Source organism: Megalopta genalis, chromosome 13 (assembly GCF_051020955.1).
Source record: "Megalopta genalis isolate 19385.01 chromosome 13, iyMegGena1_principal, whole genome shotgun sequence".
Lineage (NCBI taxonomy): Eukaryota > Metazoa > Arthropoda > Insecta > Hymenoptera > Halictidae > Megalopta > Megalopta genalis.
In genome coordinates, this window is record NC_135025.1 from 9,944,631 (window position 1) to 9,962,427 (window position 17,797).

Sequence of the window (17,797 nt, forward strand, 5' to 3'; positions counted from 1 at the left end):
TTAGTATAAATAAAAACTACACGGAAACAATATCCTATATTTAATTAAAACAGTTAGTAAACATAAAGTATCAAAGTATGGAAATTATTAATGATTAAACCCTTTATTTTTACAAGTCGCTTCTTTAATTGATATTGATAAAAGAGTATTAGAGTTTTATTTATTTTTACATAATTTAGTTTTTGATTTTCGTAAATTGCTTATTGTAAATAAATAATATAGAAAATGTGATTTTTCAGGATAGTAATGAATCATTTAATATTTAACAAGTATATTCTCCTTTACGTTTTTTAGCTTTGTTCAAATTAGATGATTAGACTTAAAACTTTGTACATAATAAATGTGCATAGAACGCATGTCTATACATAATTTTTTCTATATATATTATTCTGGTCGCTTATTGTTAGTATGAGCAGCGCGCGCTACAAAGTTGATTTTTTTCAGTGAAACCAGATGTTGTCTTTAGAAAGCCGCCATTTTTTTATTTTTCAAAATTATTGAAAATTCGTACACTGTTTTGGAGAAAATATATTTTTGTTTAAATTTGTAGAAGTTTTTGTTATCGACCATATTTCTATTACTGTTTGTAACAAACTTTTTGTTCGGTGGAATTAGGGGATTTTTGTAGGTACGGGTGCCCGTGGAGCGATAAAGCGCTCTGCTTGCGAAGGATAAGTGTGATAACAAAATAACGGTCTCAGAATAAAGTCTTCCGTTTTTTGTGGAGTTTTGAATCTTCTTCCAGCTTCCTTTCCCGTCCTTCCAACTCTGCCACAATAGGAAGATTGGGATCTTTCAGCTGGATGCTGATTCGTTCGATGGCCGTCTTTCGGTCGTAACTCTATGATGATTGGCAGTGATGGGGCCTCGACAGCGCGCGCACGAGAGTGAGAATGCGTGGGATTTGATCGGCGCACAAGGGAAAAGCCCGCTAAAATGAAGGTGGTAGAGGTGCTATACGCGAAGATTTCGGGCTCGGGGACTTAAAAGAGAAATCCGGGAGGTTCTTAACTTCCTATCCTGAAGGATTCAGAGCTTCGATTCTGTCTACATGAAATTGGAGAAGATCTTTCAAAAGACCACGCGATTTCTCCTGCATTCCTCAACTAATCAAACTTAATTAACTAAAATCTTATCGAGGAATTTCATGGCAACTCTCTCTATACTATATCTCATCTCTATACTATACTATATACATAAGCTATGAAATAGACAATTATGATCATAACGTTATATTTTATATTCAAATTCCCCCGTATCGCCATTTGTCAGAGATTATAGTACGGTAGCGCCATCGCAAATTATATCTATGTCGCGTGGCCACGCAACAATTCCAATGGTAATTTTCAATGTCAGTGTTGCCAACACTGTTACCAAGTCATTGTACCTCAACTCCTGTACATTTTTCATCCTCTCTAAGGAAGCGTTTGTATCTCCACCATTTTATTACGAATCCAATGCATAGTGAATCCTGTTTTAGTATTGCATCGTCAACCAATCAGAGTAAATCAAATTCCACTTCTATTATCGCTGATGGAGTGAGGCGCGGCCGGAAAGGTTTGCAGGAGTTGAGATTCTATGTGTAGTTCGATGTTACATCTAGTGATTTTTACATAGTTAATGCCAGAGTCAATTTCCTCAAGAAAAGAACAAGAACGAACCTTATTGTCGTTTATCCCAACAACCGAAAACATGGCCGAGGTACGTGTTATAGATGCGTTAAAAATATCGAATGGAATCATTCTCATTTGTTATAAAAATTACAAGTAATCATATTAATACGATCCATATGTTCTTCCTCTTACTAAGGAAAGCAGTATTATTGTTTAAGATAAAACTTTATTTTCGTACTTGTACATAACCTCTTTCTCATTTTATTATAATATGAATTCCAGCAAGAAGAAACTCAAAAGAAGAAGAGGACTTTCCGAAAGTTCACCTTTCGGGGAGTTGACCTTGATCAACTTTTGGATATGCCAAAGTAAGTACTATGTTTCATATAAATTAGGATCAACATAAATGATCAGTCAAGCAATAGCTGTTAAACATATTTATCGTTCATGCTGTAAACACAGATACTTATTTACAGTGAGCAACTTTCGGTTTTGATGCATGCTCGTGCTCGAAGACGATTTGCCCATGGTATGAAGCGTAAGTCTATGGCTCTTGTGAAGAAGCTACGTAAGGCAAAGAAGGAAACACCGCCAAATGAAAAACCAGAGATTGTCAAGACTCATCTGCGTAATATGATTATTGTACCAGAAATGGTTGGATCTATTGTTGGTGTATATAATGGCAAAACATTCAATCAGGTGGAAATCAAACCAGAAATGATTGGCCATTACTTAGGAGAGTTTTCGGTTACCTACAAACCTGTAAAACATGGTAGACCAGGTATCGGTGCTACTCATTCCTCACGATTTATTCCACTCAAGTAATTTGTATTCTTACAAATATAAGATGTAAAACCTATGCAGTTTTATTTTCTTTAGCGCCTTTAACACACCTCAGCAATCCAGAAAATACGTCCTGGTCTGTTCATCGCATTTGTATAAACCAGGGCTCGGAATTAATTGCACATGACTGAGACGGGACATTTTCGGAGACTGCTTTGAAATGTGCTTCAAAGTGGCATCATTCAATGCCATTTGTGAGATTTTTTCTCCACCATTGTGCAGCACATTTTAGAGAAGTCTCCGAAAATGCTCAGTCTCTGTTGCGAGTAAGTTAATTCTGAGCCCTGATCTTATACGTACACATGTACCATGGATCTGATATCCATGATATTCTGAACAACTGTTTTCTTTTTCATTCAGGCTCAGCTTTAGTAAATTGTAATTACAGTAAATTCTACCTAATTATCCTTCAGCTTGTAAACAAAAATGGAAAGATAATTTGGGAAGAGGAGATACAATTATTTGAGCTTCAAGGCCTGTGTGTCTATTGATGTCAGGGATTCTGCTTGAAATGGATTTCTCTAATGGAAATCCATTGGCATCATGCAATCCCATTTATAATGTGTGGGTGATTCTCCCACTCTTACTTTTCTGGGAGAAAGTCATAAATCGGTCAGAATACTGGAAGTTAGGTGGGAAGAGGGAGGGTCTGACTCTTTAATTACTAACTCTCCCCACCACCTAACCCAAACCTAATTCTATGAGGGAAATTACTTATTAACTAACATGGTTAGGCTCCTTATATTTGATCCAAACTAAAAAGTTCATCCGTTATGTATACTCCTTATAGGTGTGTCATCGTGGCGATTCTGGCTAACAATCCATTGCTGAGACAGGATCCACTGTAGGTTGAATGTGCAGTAAAGTGGTGGCGATGTGCGCGCCAGCTTAGGGAGTAAGAAATGCATGCAGGAGTAGGTCTCATTAATGTATATGATCTATGGTCTTAGGTCCATAAAGTTTTTTTAAAAATATTTATTTCTTGATTCTTATTACAGATCTTTGATTTTATTGCGGCGAGAAATAACATAATAAAAACAATTCAACAATAGATATCTTTTTTTATATAAATGTTTAACTTATGTCCTTAACCTAGAGGCACTTTAAACTACTTAATATGTATGTCTAAAAGAGAATAGTTATAATTTAATATTTGGATATCAGGTTTATACTTAGCTTCAATGGAAACTAGTTAGTATTGCATTAATAAGTACTTGTATGGTGGTATAAAAAATAGTCAGTAAAAAATGTCATCACTGTATGAATTAGTTATCACAGTTTATCCTTATTTACTAGTTCTTTGGTATCCTTACTTACCTTAATACTATTTACTAAATTGAAGATATATCTATTTACACTTAGGTCTATGAAGTCGACCAGAGGCCGTCAACTCTACATGAAAAAGTGGATGCGCTTTTTTGTTTGCCATCTGAGCTAGCTGCAGACTTGAACGAACTAAAATTCAATCCGCATGCGCATTTGGTGGACTGTGGTAGACCATGTGTCGGTGCAACGCCATTCTCGCCATTCTGAGCGAAGCCAAGCTGACCACTTATTTTTATTTCCCATAATCATATCTATGCAATAGTATTTAAAGTACATATATCTCTGTTTTACATTCTTTTAGATTGATCCAGTCTATCATCGATAACATAGCAGCGAAGACATCAAAGCCAGAAGCAGCGAGGACATCGCAGCCAGAAGTAGCAAAGACATTGGAGCGAATCAATCAATTTGATAAACAAGTGTACGTATATACTTCATTAGAAATGAATTTTTTGCTGTATACGACTATAAAATAGAAAATAAAAAATTTTTTTCCCATATTAGTTTTTGACTTTGATTATTTTCTATTCCCCTGTGTTACAGTATATTAAGTACATTATTTCGAAATTAGGTTATATGTACCATTATGTTGCTTCTTTTAGTTTGTATGACGGGGTACATAACTATTTTCGAAACAAATGTAATACATTCTGGTAATGGAATCAAGAATTTGAATTACTACTTCTAAACCGCCATATTCAATTTTAGTTCGCCCAAGTCTGCAGCTAGCTCAGATGGCAGTCGAAAGAGTGCTCCCACTTTTCCCTATAGAGTTGATGGCCCTTGGCCTCTAGTATAGAGTTGTAGCGTAGCCCTCTGGTAGCGAGTAACTGCAAGTAGCTGATCGCGTATGGTCGCGTGGTAATAGACGAATAGGTCGATGAAAATAATCAGACACTCAGCAACTGAGTGAAACCTGAAAGGATGTGGCTGGAAGAATGTGACAGCTTTGCGGAATTATGTCGGGGATATCTACCATATTATTTACTTATCATTTTACCGATCTTTATTATTATCTCCCCGGTCAACCCAGTTACGGCATCGCATGAGTTTCCCGTGTATCGGATGCACCAGTATGACTTGCACGGTGAACCTCACGGTAACGTAATTTCTACGTTTTTTTTGACTTGTATGAACACTAAGTTCGGAATAAAATGAAACTTCGAATTCAGGTTGCCGCAACGCTCCAATTTCATTAGAGGCGAGGTCTCTTACTGGATGGAGCACTTCCAGGCACTGTGTAGTTGCGCGAGCCTTGGATCTCACGCCAACCCTGTTCCATACCATTAAAAATAAGGCCGGTGCTCTCATAGTCGTTTTACCAGAAAGGATCAATGACCTGACATCAGAGGAGAGACAGGTTATTGCTTTACTTAATTTTAACCCTTCAAGTGCGGAGCTGCTTAGTTCTTAATACTCCTTGATGATGGTATGTGGTGTGGGTTAACATGTTTACTATCGTGGACAATCTCAGCTATTTAATAGGAGCTCTATTACTTTTGCTGGGCTAGTAATAATGTTTCACTCAATTCTATTGGTAGCAAATATATTGCAGTTCATTGTTCCCAAGTAAACCAACTGTTATTGCTCATTCCAGCATATTATGATCCTTGAAGAGTCTATGATATTTGGACCAGAAACAATGATACCAGTTTACTTTGCTAAATGGCACCCAAGTCTGCAGACAATTCTAAATGACCTCTCTCATGGATTTATTACTGATGAGAAAGCTGGTTCTGCTGCAGAGGCAATGTTTAACTCTATATCTGCCAGTGGTTATCAAGTAGTTGTGCCATCTGGTCAAGCACTTATTAAAACAGATGTTAAAGTGGCTACATTACATGGTAAACTGGCTGGTACCAGAGAAGATGAGAAATTGCCAACAATAGCTTTGGTGACACATTATGATAGTACAGGAGTTGCACCTGTAAGTGTGTTCTTACCATAAGATTAAACAAGATAAAGATGATGGAAATTAAAACATATGTTTCTAATAAACAGGAATTGTCTTTCGGAGCAGACAGCAATGCATCAGGAGTAGCTATGTTATTAGAAATAGCAAGATTGTTCTCTATCTTGTATTCTACCAGCAGATCAAGGCCACAGTACAACCTTGTCTTTATTGTAACTGGTGCTGGTAAACTTAATTATCAAGGTAGTAAAAAATGGTTGGAGGATCAGTTGGATGGCCTTGAAGGCTCAGTAATACAAGTAATATACATTTTAGAAGAATTCATTGTTATAACGCACAAAAGTAGCATAATTTGTTGTATCTATTTACTTTAGGATGCAGCATACGTTGTTTGCTTCGACACAGTATCCACGGACGAAAATCTATATGTACATGTGTCGAAACCACCGAAAGAAAATTCTACCGGCGGTCACTTCTATAAAGAATTAAAGACTGTCTCTGAAACGTTCAATAAAACTACTGTGGAAGGTGTACACAAAAAAATAAATCTGGCTGATAAAACACTGGCTTGGGAGCATGAAAGATACAGTATGAGAAGGTTACCAGCTACAACTCTGTCCACGCTCAAGAGCCATGAAGATCCAATTAGGACAACAATCTTAGACTTAATAAAAGCAGGGCAAATAGATAGGCTGCATAAGCACACCCAAGTAGTAGCTGAAGCATTAGCAAGGCATATATATAACTTAAGCTCTAGTCAGATTTTTACCGATCCATTGGTATATTAATTTTTCTTTACATGAAATTTTTCTTTACAAAAATAAAGAGAGGTTTAACGTTTCATGAATTATTAATTGTTGCAGGAGGTATCGAAAGAATCATTATCGTTATGGTTTGGTTATTTAGCGTCGCAGCCTAGAGCTGCTCCCTTATTGGCAGACAAAAATAATATGTTAATTACTACGTTAAAAGAAGCAATGGCCAGATATCTTGGGGATGTTAAAGTTACCTTGCATACTCCTGATAAACAGGATCCAGAATTTGTATTTTACGATGTTACCAAGGCTACACTGAATGTGTACAGGTAAATTTGATTATATTTACCATTTCTAAACAACATAATTTATTATCTGTATACATTTATTTTTCAGTGTAAAACCAGCTGTATTTGATCTTTTTCTCACAATCGCCATCATTATCTACCTAGGAATGGTTTACGTGATCGTACATAATTTTCCGCACGCATATTCCTTAGCAACTCGACTTTCCGTCAAGAGCAAGGCATCATAAGGTGTTCACCGAAGTTAAAGTTTCTTTACTGTAAAGATAAACTCGATACACAAATTTTTTGAGAAATACTAATACATATATCGAGCATTATAGGTGTAAATTGGAGATCATACGAAGTTACATGTATATTGATTTTGATCATATTAATCTTGAATTAAAGCTATCTACCATTTTACATCTTATTTAAATTTTAATCGTAGATATTTATAATTATCGTATAGCTATATATGCATTAAAATTTAAATTTTCATCCTCCTATTTCTTCTTCCAATACTGATTAACAAGAATATCTGGAATAATTCGTAAAAGAGTATATGCTATTTATATTGCTGTAGTATTTGCTGCTTCAGGATAAATTATTCTATAAAAGTCGTGATAATTAAGACCAAGTATGACAGACCAAATAGTGAGATTTCAGAATGTAATTTATGACAAAAAGACTGGCAGATTTAAGAATAAACAAATACAGAATATTAAATTTAACAATATTCCTAATAAGAAAAATAATAGTAATAATTCCAAATCTTGTATTGAATAATAGAATGCTAGTATTATTGAAGTGTATTCAGAACGGTGCATTTAACATGTTTGCTGTCCAATTACTATATTAATGTACAATGTTCATATTCTAATGTATCTCCAAATAATAGTACATCCCGATCGATGAAATTCGATAACATTAGATAAAAATTAATAAATAATATTTAATAAAATGTTAGTCACATTGCAACAAAAACGCTTCTAATGAAAACTTAGAGACTAAATAAATAATAGAGACCTTAAATAAATTAGTATAAATATTAATTGATAATTATTATTGCAATTTAAGTAAATTTATGGGGAAGACATATAAGATGATTATAAAATAAATACCATGGAAATTAAACATCTACTTTTTAATATTATTTTTCTCCTCACCTCAATATCAGATAAATAGTAATACTAAATATTATTATCAGTACATGTACTATTTCTAAATGTTTTTAGTGTATTATAAATGTCTACCAAGAAAGCTTAGGTGCCAATCCCATAATAGAGGAATAAAAACGAGTTAAGCTTGGATATCATTATATAAACAGGTTGGACTACTTCATTATACTTTCATTTCTCCTAGATCAACTAGCTTTCAGTGTAGATTCAGGTATACGAACAGTCAAGAGTATCCAGTTATGAATCGTATTTTTGAGAGAAGTATTTGTTTAACTTTGACAATTCAAACATAATTTTCCAATAACTTAATTATTTTGTACTGAACAGGTCTGAAACTTAATTACAAAAAATGGATCTTACAAAAAAGCATGAGTTCTTTGGCAGAATACATAAAACCAGAATTACAAGCAATAAAAACAGCTGGTACATGGAAAAATGAACGAGTAATTGTTACACCTCAACGCACACGAATTTCATTAACAAATGGAACAGAAGCTCTTAACTTCTGTGCAAATAATTACTTGGGTTTATCTGTGAGTTCGAGTACATCCAACAAATGATACACCATTTAATATTATAACAATTAATCTTCCTAATTTAGAGCAATGAGGAAGTAATTTCAGCAGCAAAGAGGGCTTTGGGTAAATATGGAGCCGGTTTGAGCTCTGTAAGATTCATATGCGGTACTCAAGACATTCACATAGAATTAGAAAAAAAGATCGCACAGTTTCACGGTAGGGAAGATGCAATCCTTTATGCATCCTGCTTCGATGCGAATGCAGGACTTTTTGAAACATTGCTAACACCTGATGACACAGTATTGAGTGATGAACTGAATCATGCGTCTATTATCGATGGTATCAGACTATGTAAGGCAAAAAAATACAGGTGAGAGGTGAAAGTAGATGTATTATTTTTGATAATGACTACAATATCGAATTATATTCCGCGAAGGTACAAGCACAGGGACATGATAGATTTAGAAAACAAGCTCCAAGAAAGCATGTCCTCTCGCCTACGACTCATTGCCACTGACGGTGTCTTTTCTATGGATGGCACTGTTGCACCATTGCCAAAAATTTGCGAGCTTGCAAGAAAGTACAATGCTTTCACTTTCGTGGATGATTGCCATGCTACTGGATTCTTTGGACCACGTGGAAAGTAGTTACATTTGTGTTGGCCTAATTTTACTTAATTACAATATACTTATTTTATACATAAGCACACACGTAAATTAAAATTGCACGTGTAAAAATTAGTCTCTACACATATATTTTCATATCTACGTATATGAACATTGTTTTAATTACAGAGGCACGGAAGATTATTTTAATGAGTTGGGAAGTATTGACATTATTAACTCGACGCTAGGAAAAGCTCTCGGTGGAGCAGCTGGTGGCTACACGACTGGTGTAAAAGAATTAATTGATTTGCTAAGACAACGCAGCAGACCGTATTTATTTTCAAATTCATTACCTCCGTCTGTGGTCGCATCAGCTAACAAAGTACGCCGAGGTTCTGTGCCTATCTTTTAAATAATAATATGGACTATAAATAATGTTAATGTTCCTTTTGCATAGGTCATGGATCTCATAACAGAGTCTACCGAGTTTTTGGACAGATTGAAGAACAATACGAATTTGTTCCGAAACGGTATGAAGGCAGCGGGTTTTACAATCAGTGGTGATAATCATCCTATCTGTCCTGTCATGTTAGGAGATGCAAGATTAACTAACGAATTTGCTGATAAGATGATTAGTATGTATTTTACAATACAGTTCTCTACTTAACATTCGAACGGATAAACATTAATCTATCTTTTTGCAGAAAAAGGCATTTATGTAATTGGTTTTAGTTATCCTGTTGTACCAAAGGATAAAGCGAGAATACGTGTTCAGATCAGTGCTGCACACACAGAGAACGATGTGGAGCAGGCCATAAGTGCATTTGTCCAAATTGGTAGAGAAGTTTCTGTGATTAATTGATAGCCTTTTTCTTACCAATATTTTTAAATAAAAAAATTAGAAACTACTCAAATATATTACTTTCCTGTGCTTCTCTCTTGTAACATACTGGTGGTATAAAGAATTTAAATTCATACGATCTTAACGAAATGTAAATATTTAATGTGTAGATACCAAAGCCAAGCGTTTACATGCAAAGGAACATATTATAAATAAAAATATTACCTCTTATACAAATTTCGCAATATATATAAGATTTTATCAGGTTACAAAAACTTTTGATTATATTTAAAGTTGTGTTCTAATTAAGTATCAACTTTATAGATATTAAGGCTCGTATGGCTTAACAAGATATTCTGAAAACTCTTTGACTTGTGTGACTCCACGAACTTCTTTTTCTAATAAGGGAAGTTTTGTTATGTGAAAATCTTCATACAAATCCATTATCTGGGGAAAATTTAATTGAATTAGTCTTTTACTTTGTATGTTTACGTTGATATAATTGATGTAATTTTACCTGTCCTAAATATTTATCTTGTATTTTATGTCTAGCTAGGCAGAGTCTACAGGATGCATCTTTATCTTTGAGAAATAGCAGCTGATTTACTATAATGTTATGTGTATCGATTTCACACTTAGTAAGTTCCTGTACAAGCCGCTCAGTCTCGTACAAAGACAAGAACTCTGCTATGCATACACAAACAAAAGTTGTTTGATCAGGAGTTCTAAATTGTTCATTGATTTGCCTAATGACAGTAAGCATTTCCTCTATTTTGTTGGAAAATGTATCTACATTGAAGTCTGTCATACCCAACAATGAGCTTATCTAGAATAAAGTAGAATTAAAATTAGGATTGACATTACAAATGCAATATTAATTGCTATATTCTCTTTAAACCTGTGTAATAAAAGGACCAATCTTCGCCTTCAATTTCATTAATTTTCCCAAACCCTTCTCAACAACTTGTGGAAATGATAGTAGCCTCAAAGTATGACCAGTTGGTGCAGTATCAAACACAACAACTGAAAAGTTCATTCCTTTGACAAGCCTGCAAATTTAAACGATCTATAAAAGTGTATAATCCCTATTTACTTCTTTGTTTGACTTAACACTAACTTCATAACTTCTGCATAACTCATTGCCTCATCTATACCAGGAAATGCACCTACAATTTCTTGCATTACACTTCTGCTCAATCTCATTGCTTCTCCATCTGAAACCAATTGTGCAATGCTACTTCTGTCTCTTAAATTACAATTACAGTACTAACTCTAACTCCTGCACATTTTTCTTCCTCCATAAGCATATACTTGTATCCCAACCATTTTATTTTGTATTCAACTCTGCAATGAATCCTATCTTAAGTCTGTATCATTAGTGAATCAGAACAAAATAATTTCTGTCCCCATTTTTGGGAACTATAGCTTAGTAAGCTATAGCCCAAAATCATGCAGGAGTGAGAAGTAGTACTATATCTTCCATACAGCATACATGTAACAATGACTACCAGAATCACTTTCAAAGTATTCTTCAGGCATTTCGGTAAGGCCAGCATTTGGATCTATTTCCATAGCAAACAGATTCTCGAAACTCTTTACTCTCGTTGGAACTTTGCTAAATTTCTGATCAAAAGCATCGGAAATATTATGTGCTGGATCTGTCGATATGATAAGTACATTTTTCCTCACTTTGGACAACTGTACGGCCAAGGAGCAACTGAAAAATCGATTAAAAGCAATGAAACATGGTGTGCATTTAATGTTCTGTCTTATTTCATAATTATTTGAAATTTCGTGATAAATAAACAGATTTTACAGGTTATGATTACCTGCATGTAGTTTTACCAACTCCGCCTTTACCACCAACAAATATCCATCGCAATGATCGTTGTTCAATTATATTTTTAAGAGAAGGCTCGTATTCTTCCGGCATCGAGTTATTTACATTCATGGTTACAGAAACAAAGTCTTATCTGTTTAAAAACAATTTTAACACGTCATTTATTACAGTCACTAATAAAATAGGTGCAAATAGGTGGAAGGTGGAAATGGGACGTAGAAGTCGAAATTGCTTTGCTCCGATTGGTTGACATTTCACAGCTGACCAGTGCTGCCCTCTTAAAAACAAAGAAAAAATATGGCGAGTGAGCAACAAGACTGCAAGGATTTGGTTTCTCATCCGTGTGGGCTCTTGCATGCTGGTTTCTTTCTGTTTCTCTCAATCATCTCCCGTTCTCTTACTAAAGCAACTGCTCGAATTTGGATGCGCAGTAGAATAGTGGAGATAAAAAGCTTTTTGTAGATAGGTAGAATTTTTATGTACGAAGTGGATTAAAAATTGTTTTCACACTGTTATTTATATCTTAATAAAATTGTTCAGTAAGAAATTCAGTTAAGAAATTTATTACTCTTAACTTATGTTTGTTGAAAACTTATTTTTCAATATAAACACTTATTTGTAATAAAAATTGTAAGAAATATGTATATCATCCTCAATAATAAGCTCATAATTATGTTACTTATTTGTTACCTCATTTTGACACAATTTAAAATTGATTCTCCGTGTACATAAGGATGCTGCATTATGATTGTTTCGCTGGTTGGCTCCATGGTTGATTCAAAATAAACTTCATCAACAAGTTATGTACAGTTGTACATACATGAGTGTACATATATCAGGGCTTGGAATTAACTTGCCAGCGTCAGAATATTTGCGGAAGTTGGTCTGGAATGTGCTGTGGAGTGATGGAGAGGGGATCGGAGTGTGCTGGCAACACTGCCATTGGAAATTGTCATTGGTATCCATTGGCATCATCCAATCACATTTATGAGGTCTCGTTTCCAACACTATGTAGCACATTCCAGATCAACCTCCGAAAATTCTCTGCCGTAGTATTTGTAGTAGTTGTTAGTGCATACATAAAAATAAAAAAAATGTATATGCATTTTATAGCTTAGAAACACTATTGATGACATTTTTAAATTTAATTAACACTATCATATTGTTTAAAAACTTGCAAAATGAGGAAAAATGTCCATATTATGCAAATCGATGTAAATGTTTGAAAGTCTTTATTTTTAATGGATAATTAACTATTTGTCAAATGGTACAAAAGATGTATTAAAAGTTATACAAAAGTAGCATTTGATACATGTCTTTCAAATATATCTTTTCGCGGCACGCAGCGTACATATGTATGCATGTGCATACACTTGATTCGCGGGCTACATAAAATTTCGCGAATTAATGTCGAAGTCTGTTAATTTTTACTAATCGTATAAATATTATAAAATAAGAGATACAACGAAATTAGTGTGTAATTGATGCATTAATAGTATTGTAAAGTATTAAGATAAAGGATGAACGATAAGAGAATCTATTCATTCGTATGTTAAGCATAAGTGTATGTAGTACATACATACATATGTAATTCATGGAAATAATGCCGGTTTCTTTGAGAACTACGACTGCAGAAATCGCTCTGCTTTATCGCTGGGTGAATGGTATTTTAAAAAAATGACATGACCAAAATTAAAAACTCGAATTTAGACAATGTATTCTGACTGAAAAGTCTCTAAAATTATTATTACAAATAATATTGGTGGGGGGGGTGGCGCGCTGGGTGCAAGACAATTATGCGGTCCCTCCCTGAGCGCAGACCTCGTGGTGAACTACCTCTAGCTCGGCCATATTGAAATATTGAATGTCTCTGTTACACAAGGGCTCAAGAGTAGCCGTGAAATTTTCGCGTGATCCTCGACGAAGAGAGGATAAAAGACATCATGGAATCCATGTACAGCATTAACGTTACCAACAAGTTCTTGGTTCCGTTACTGGCAGATGACGCAGATCTACACGAGATAGTGCAGCAACGGGAACAAGAGAAGGAAGCTAAGAAAAAGGAGAAGCTTTCTGAAAAGGAGAATAAGAGTAAGCAGCCGGACGCGCCAAAGAGTACCGGCAACAAAACGCAAAAAACTCGCGTGATTAAGGATACACAGCTACCAGTGTCGAAGATACAAGATCCAAAGAAAGATCAAGGTTAGTAATTCTTCATTAGAATCGTTGCCTCGTGCGCGGTATTATGGCCGTCGCTTTGGTTCCTCGTGGGTCCATGTGCTTTTGATATTTCGTCACGATAGGACCGATCTTTTGTACCCTTGGACATTACTTTTCTTCAATTTTACTGTCGAGTTCGTCATATGCGCTAGCGGTAAACGTATTTAAATAGAAATTGTGTTCCCACTTTTCATATTTCTTGCACATCGTCAACAATTTCACATGCCGCATAGTACGGGGTTCATTTTGTATCGTAAAAATAGATTTTTCCAATGGTGACCCCACGTGTTGCTCGATGAATAATTTTCTTGAAATTTTTTGATTTATTATGAAAATCTTATCTTAACGATACAATGAATAACGATGTTAACATTTCACGAGAATATGTACCTCTGAATAAAAAGTATTCATATATCACAACATTGAGTAGGCAGTTCTATTAATATTTTTGTTGCATATAATCGATATACTGTCTTCAAATTATGTTAATATATGTGTATGTGCTTTATAAATAAAATAGACAAATTTATACATAAATATAATTTTTTTTATATATAGAAAATATTGAACAGAATGAAATTAATGAGTTATTATTCCTAATGTATGATTTTTTAAATAAAGAAACATTTTTATATGGTACTCTTGAATGTAATTTTTGACAACACACTAAAAGGAACACTAGTGTTAAATTGACAAGATAGGTTTAATTCTTATACTAACCTAACAAATATTTCTATTATTTTATTAGGCGAGAAGAAACCACCACAAGTAAGAACTAGTGGAGGAGATCGCAATGTTAAATTCTCTGGAGACAACAGGGAAGAACGTTATAACAGACGTAATCGTGAAGAAGGTGAACGTACACCTCGACCACAAGGAGAAATAAGACGTGGACCTCCTGGGTTTGTATTATGATAAAACAAATAAAATATTATATGCATATAGATGTATATGTTTTTATGTGATATTGCAATTTGTTAGCGAGGGACGTGAGACGAGAGAATTCCGAAATTCTAATGATACTCAACGTGGAGACTATGCCGAGCGTAGAGGACGTGGTGGAATGCGTGGGATGAGCCGCGGACGTGGTGGACCACGTGGCCGAGGAGGATATGATAATCGTGGAAAACGTGAATTTGATCGCCAGTCCGGTTCTGATAAAACGTAATGAACATTTCATAGCTAATTTCAAATAATGCATTTTATAAATTTTATTTAATTAATTACAAGCGTATCTGTGAACAGCGGGATTAAACCAGTAGACAAAAAAGATGGTGCTGGTAGCCATAATTGGGGTACTCACAACGATGAAATTGAGTAAGTTGTACAATAAAAGCATTTTGTAACTTATCAAAGATATCTCTAATGTAGAAAAAAAATGAATTGTGAATTCTTTTCTGGAAACTCTTAGAGAAAGTTTGAACCAAGAGAGTCAGGATTGGCCTAATGAGAAACCTGAAGGTGATGCTCCTCAAGCATCTCCGGAAACAAAAGAAGGCGAAACAAGCACGGATACAACTGAGGAAAAGCCTGTCGAAGAGGAATCTCGTGAACTGACATTGGATGAATGGAAGGCTCTCCGTAATAATAGAGCAAAACCACAGTATAATTTACGCAAAGCTGGAGAGGGTGAGGACATGACTCAATGGAAGAAAATGTATGCGCTACAGAAAAAGAAGGAAGGTGTCGAAGACGATGACGATGATGAAGAAGAATATGATGCAGCTGCAGAATATCCTCAGCGGGTTGGAAGACAGAAACGTGTACTAGGGATTGAGATACAATTCAGTGATTCCCGACGCGGTTCTGGTGGACGTGGTAAAGGACGAGGAGGCCGTGGAGAACGTGCCAGTGGTCGTGGATTTGGAAATCGTGGTGGAGCTCCTAGAGATGGAGATACACGCGGACCCGTAAGTGTTTTTATTAATTAAATGTACATTATATATATAAATGTACATTATATATATATATTTATGTAACAGTAATATATTTTACATAATTTAATTTTTTAGCCTGTTCAATCTGAGCAAAGGTCGCCCCGAAGGCGTCAGAATGCTCCGAAAGTAGACGATGAGAACGACTTCCCCTCATTAGGATAGATGGTTTCGTTTATCATCAACACACTGTCCCACCATTACCACCACCATCAGTACTACTACCACAGATAAAATTACCACTATTACTAAAAAAATATTACTATCAACATTTTTGCATCAGTGAAAACGTTAATGCATAATACAATATCTTCGACGCAAAACATTATTCGTACTATCAGGAATGCGGGAAGTTATCTAGGCAACGAAAGAGTCTAGTGTTTTTTCAAGTATTTATGATTGTACAGAGAAGTTTCGTCGCGTCAAGGTACACCCTTGCAAAATGAGATACGTAATTACTATGAATAAAAGAAACGTGGCGCTTGAACGCGCTTTTGCATATTGGTACATTGACGCAAACTTAAAGAAAAAATGTCGCATGATATGTATACTATAGATCACGATCCTTTTTTTGTACTTGTAACAAATCAGTTTGTCCATAACTAGTATCCAGGGGCTAGTTGACAGATAAACAGTAACAAGAACGAGGCTGGATGTTCATGGACTTGTTAGTAATTGTGGATTTAATTAATACTAGACTAAAACGTATGGATGAAAGACTTCAAGCGGACCAGCAGGAATGTAATATCAAAAAGATATATTCACTTTACGATGACAGTTTGATGCTGCTTAAATCCGTGTGAAATCAGATAGTCCCGAACTGGAAATGAAATATATATATTCCATCTTCTACACAAGAAGAAGTTGAGGCGTTCGCCTTGATTTTAATTTTGATGTCGTATATCAAAGGCCTAAGGAGGCTGGCCATAGCACCGACTCTCGAGAACACGTGTATAATAACTTGTTAGGTGGTAAATTTTAAACATTCTTTCTGTTTTATAATTTTTATACGGTGTTAGGAGAAGCCTTCCTTGTAACTGACAAGTCGTCGCTTGTCTTACGTAAAACATAAGAGACTTTTTAAAGCGTGTATTTCTATCTGAAGAAATAGTATTTCTAAGTAGACACTTTTAATATCAGATATGTGTCTTTTCTTTTTCTTCAAGGAAAAGCAGATGTCTAATATCAAAAGTGTCTACTTAGAAATACTAAATTTCGCTTATGTAGAACTATAGAGATTTTTCCTTTGAAAGATGTAACCGGTCTGTAAGAAATTTAACATTTAAGGATATATTAGACACACTGATACACAGCTTTACCTATATATTGTATAACGAATTTAAGAGAGCGCGATCGAGACACGTTGAGAGGGGCGATAGAATGAATCCAGTCTTATTATAGTTACGTTATACGTCAATCATCATGTTCTATAACTCGCTACATTAGTTATCTATTGTATTTGTTACATGTAAAATGAACAATACCTACAGCCAAATGAAACAAAATTCAAACCCTTTCCATATGAAAAAAGAAAAAAAACGTTATAAAGCTGTTCGAAGCTTAGGTATATGTGTAAATAACATATTTACAGTAATAAATTGTGACCGTTCGAGTCACTTTGGACTTGACTACTTAACCAGTCGACTTACGAAAGAAAGATAGAAAAGGTTTTTATTTGTGTAGTATGTAAAGAATGTGAGTACAAAAGAGAGGAAGCATTGAGAAATGTGTACCATCTTACATCGAAGCCTTTTGTTTTGAGGCGTGATGAAAATTGGGCGTCACTGAAAGCTATGGAAAAACGGTAAATATGAGGTGCTGTACCCAATAAAGTTATGAGTCAAATTTCATTGTGAAATATATTATTATAATATATATATATATTAACAACACAGCATCATGTATTAAGGAAGATAAAGATAATA

General features: G+C 34.8%; 5 protein-coding genes across 6 annotated transcripts; 4 read left to right on the plus strand and 1 right to left on the minus strand.

The window, feature by feature from the left end:
- The first annotated feature begins 1,543 nt into the window (after positions 1-1,543).
- On the plus strand, positions 1,544-2,472 carry LOC117224877 (ribosomal protein S15). The gene is made up of 3 exons (XM_076525884.1): positions 1,544-1,701; positions 1,896-1,981; positions 2,090-2,472. Exons 1-3 carry the CDS (start codon positions 1,621-1,623, stop codon positions 2,436-2,438), a joined length of 516 nt encoding a protein of 171 aa, XP_076381999.1. The 5' UTR covers positions 1,544-1,620; the 3' UTR covers positions 2,439-2,472.
- Positions 2,473-4,582: 2,110 nt separating this feature from the next.
- On the plus strand, positions 4,583-7,159 carry LOC117224932 (BOS complex subunit NCLN). The gene is made up of 7 exons (XM_033478155.2): positions 4,583-4,881; positions 4,955-5,142; positions 5,380-5,709; positions 5,784-5,993; positions 6,069-6,473; positions 6,558-6,778; positions 6,846-7,159. Exons 1-7 carry the CDS (start codon positions 4,707-4,709, stop codon positions 6,982-6,984), a joined length of 1,668 nt encoding a protein of 555 aa, XP_033334046.1. The 5' UTR covers positions 4,583-4,706; the 3' UTR covers positions 6,985-7,159.
- A 152-nt stretch (positions 7,160-7,311) lies between these two features.
- Positions 7,312-9,945, plus strand: Gcat (Glycine C-acetyltransferase). The gene is made up of 7 exons (XM_033478158.2): positions 7,312-8,175; positions 8,242-8,447; positions 8,516-8,802; positions 8,869-9,075; positions 9,227-9,419; positions 9,495-9,672; positions 9,742-9,945. The coding sequence occupies exons 1-7, from the start codon at positions 8,154-8,156 to the stop codon at positions 9,897-9,899; spliced, it is 1,251 nt and encodes a 416-aa protein (XP_033334049.1). The 5' UTR covers positions 7,312-8,153; the 3' UTR covers positions 9,900-9,945.
- A 74-nt stretch (positions 9,946-10,019) lies between these two features.
- LOC117224935 (ATPase ASNA1 homolog) lies at positions 10,020-11,944 on the minus strand. Its single transcript, XM_033478160.2, has 6 exons — positions 11,708-11,944; positions 11,387-11,595; positions 10,996-11,092; positions 10,777-10,927; positions 10,396-10,704; positions 10,020-10,325 (listed from the first exon to the last, which is right to left on the minus strand). The coding sequence occupies exons 1-6, from the start codon at positions 11,827-11,829 to the stop codon at positions 10,206-10,208; spliced, it is 1,008 nt and encodes a 335-aa protein (XP_033334051.2). The 5' UTR covers positions 11,830-11,944; the 3' UTR covers positions 10,020-10,205.
- Positions 11,945-13,520: 1,576 nt separating this feature from the next.
- Positions 13,521-17,722, plus strand: LOC117224933 (uncharacterized). Of its 2 annotated transcripts, none has more exons than XM_033478156.2 (6): positions 13,521-13,920; positions 14,687-14,840; positions 14,920-15,102; positions 15,169-15,255; positions 15,350-15,848; positions 15,951-17,722. In XM_033478156.2, the coding sequence occupies exons 1-6, from the start codon at positions 13,662-13,664 to the stop codon at positions 16,035-16,037; spliced, it is 1,269 nt and encodes a 422-aa protein (XP_033334047.2). In that variant the 5' UTR covers positions 13,521-13,661; the 3' UTR covers positions 16,038-17,722. The 2 variants fall into 2 exon arrangements, with proteins under 2 accessions (XP_033334047.2, XP_033334048.2); XM_033478157.2 differs by having other exon boundaries at positions 13,522-13,920; positions 15,184-15,255.
- The last annotated feature ends 75 nt before the right edge of the window (positions 17,723-17,797 follow it).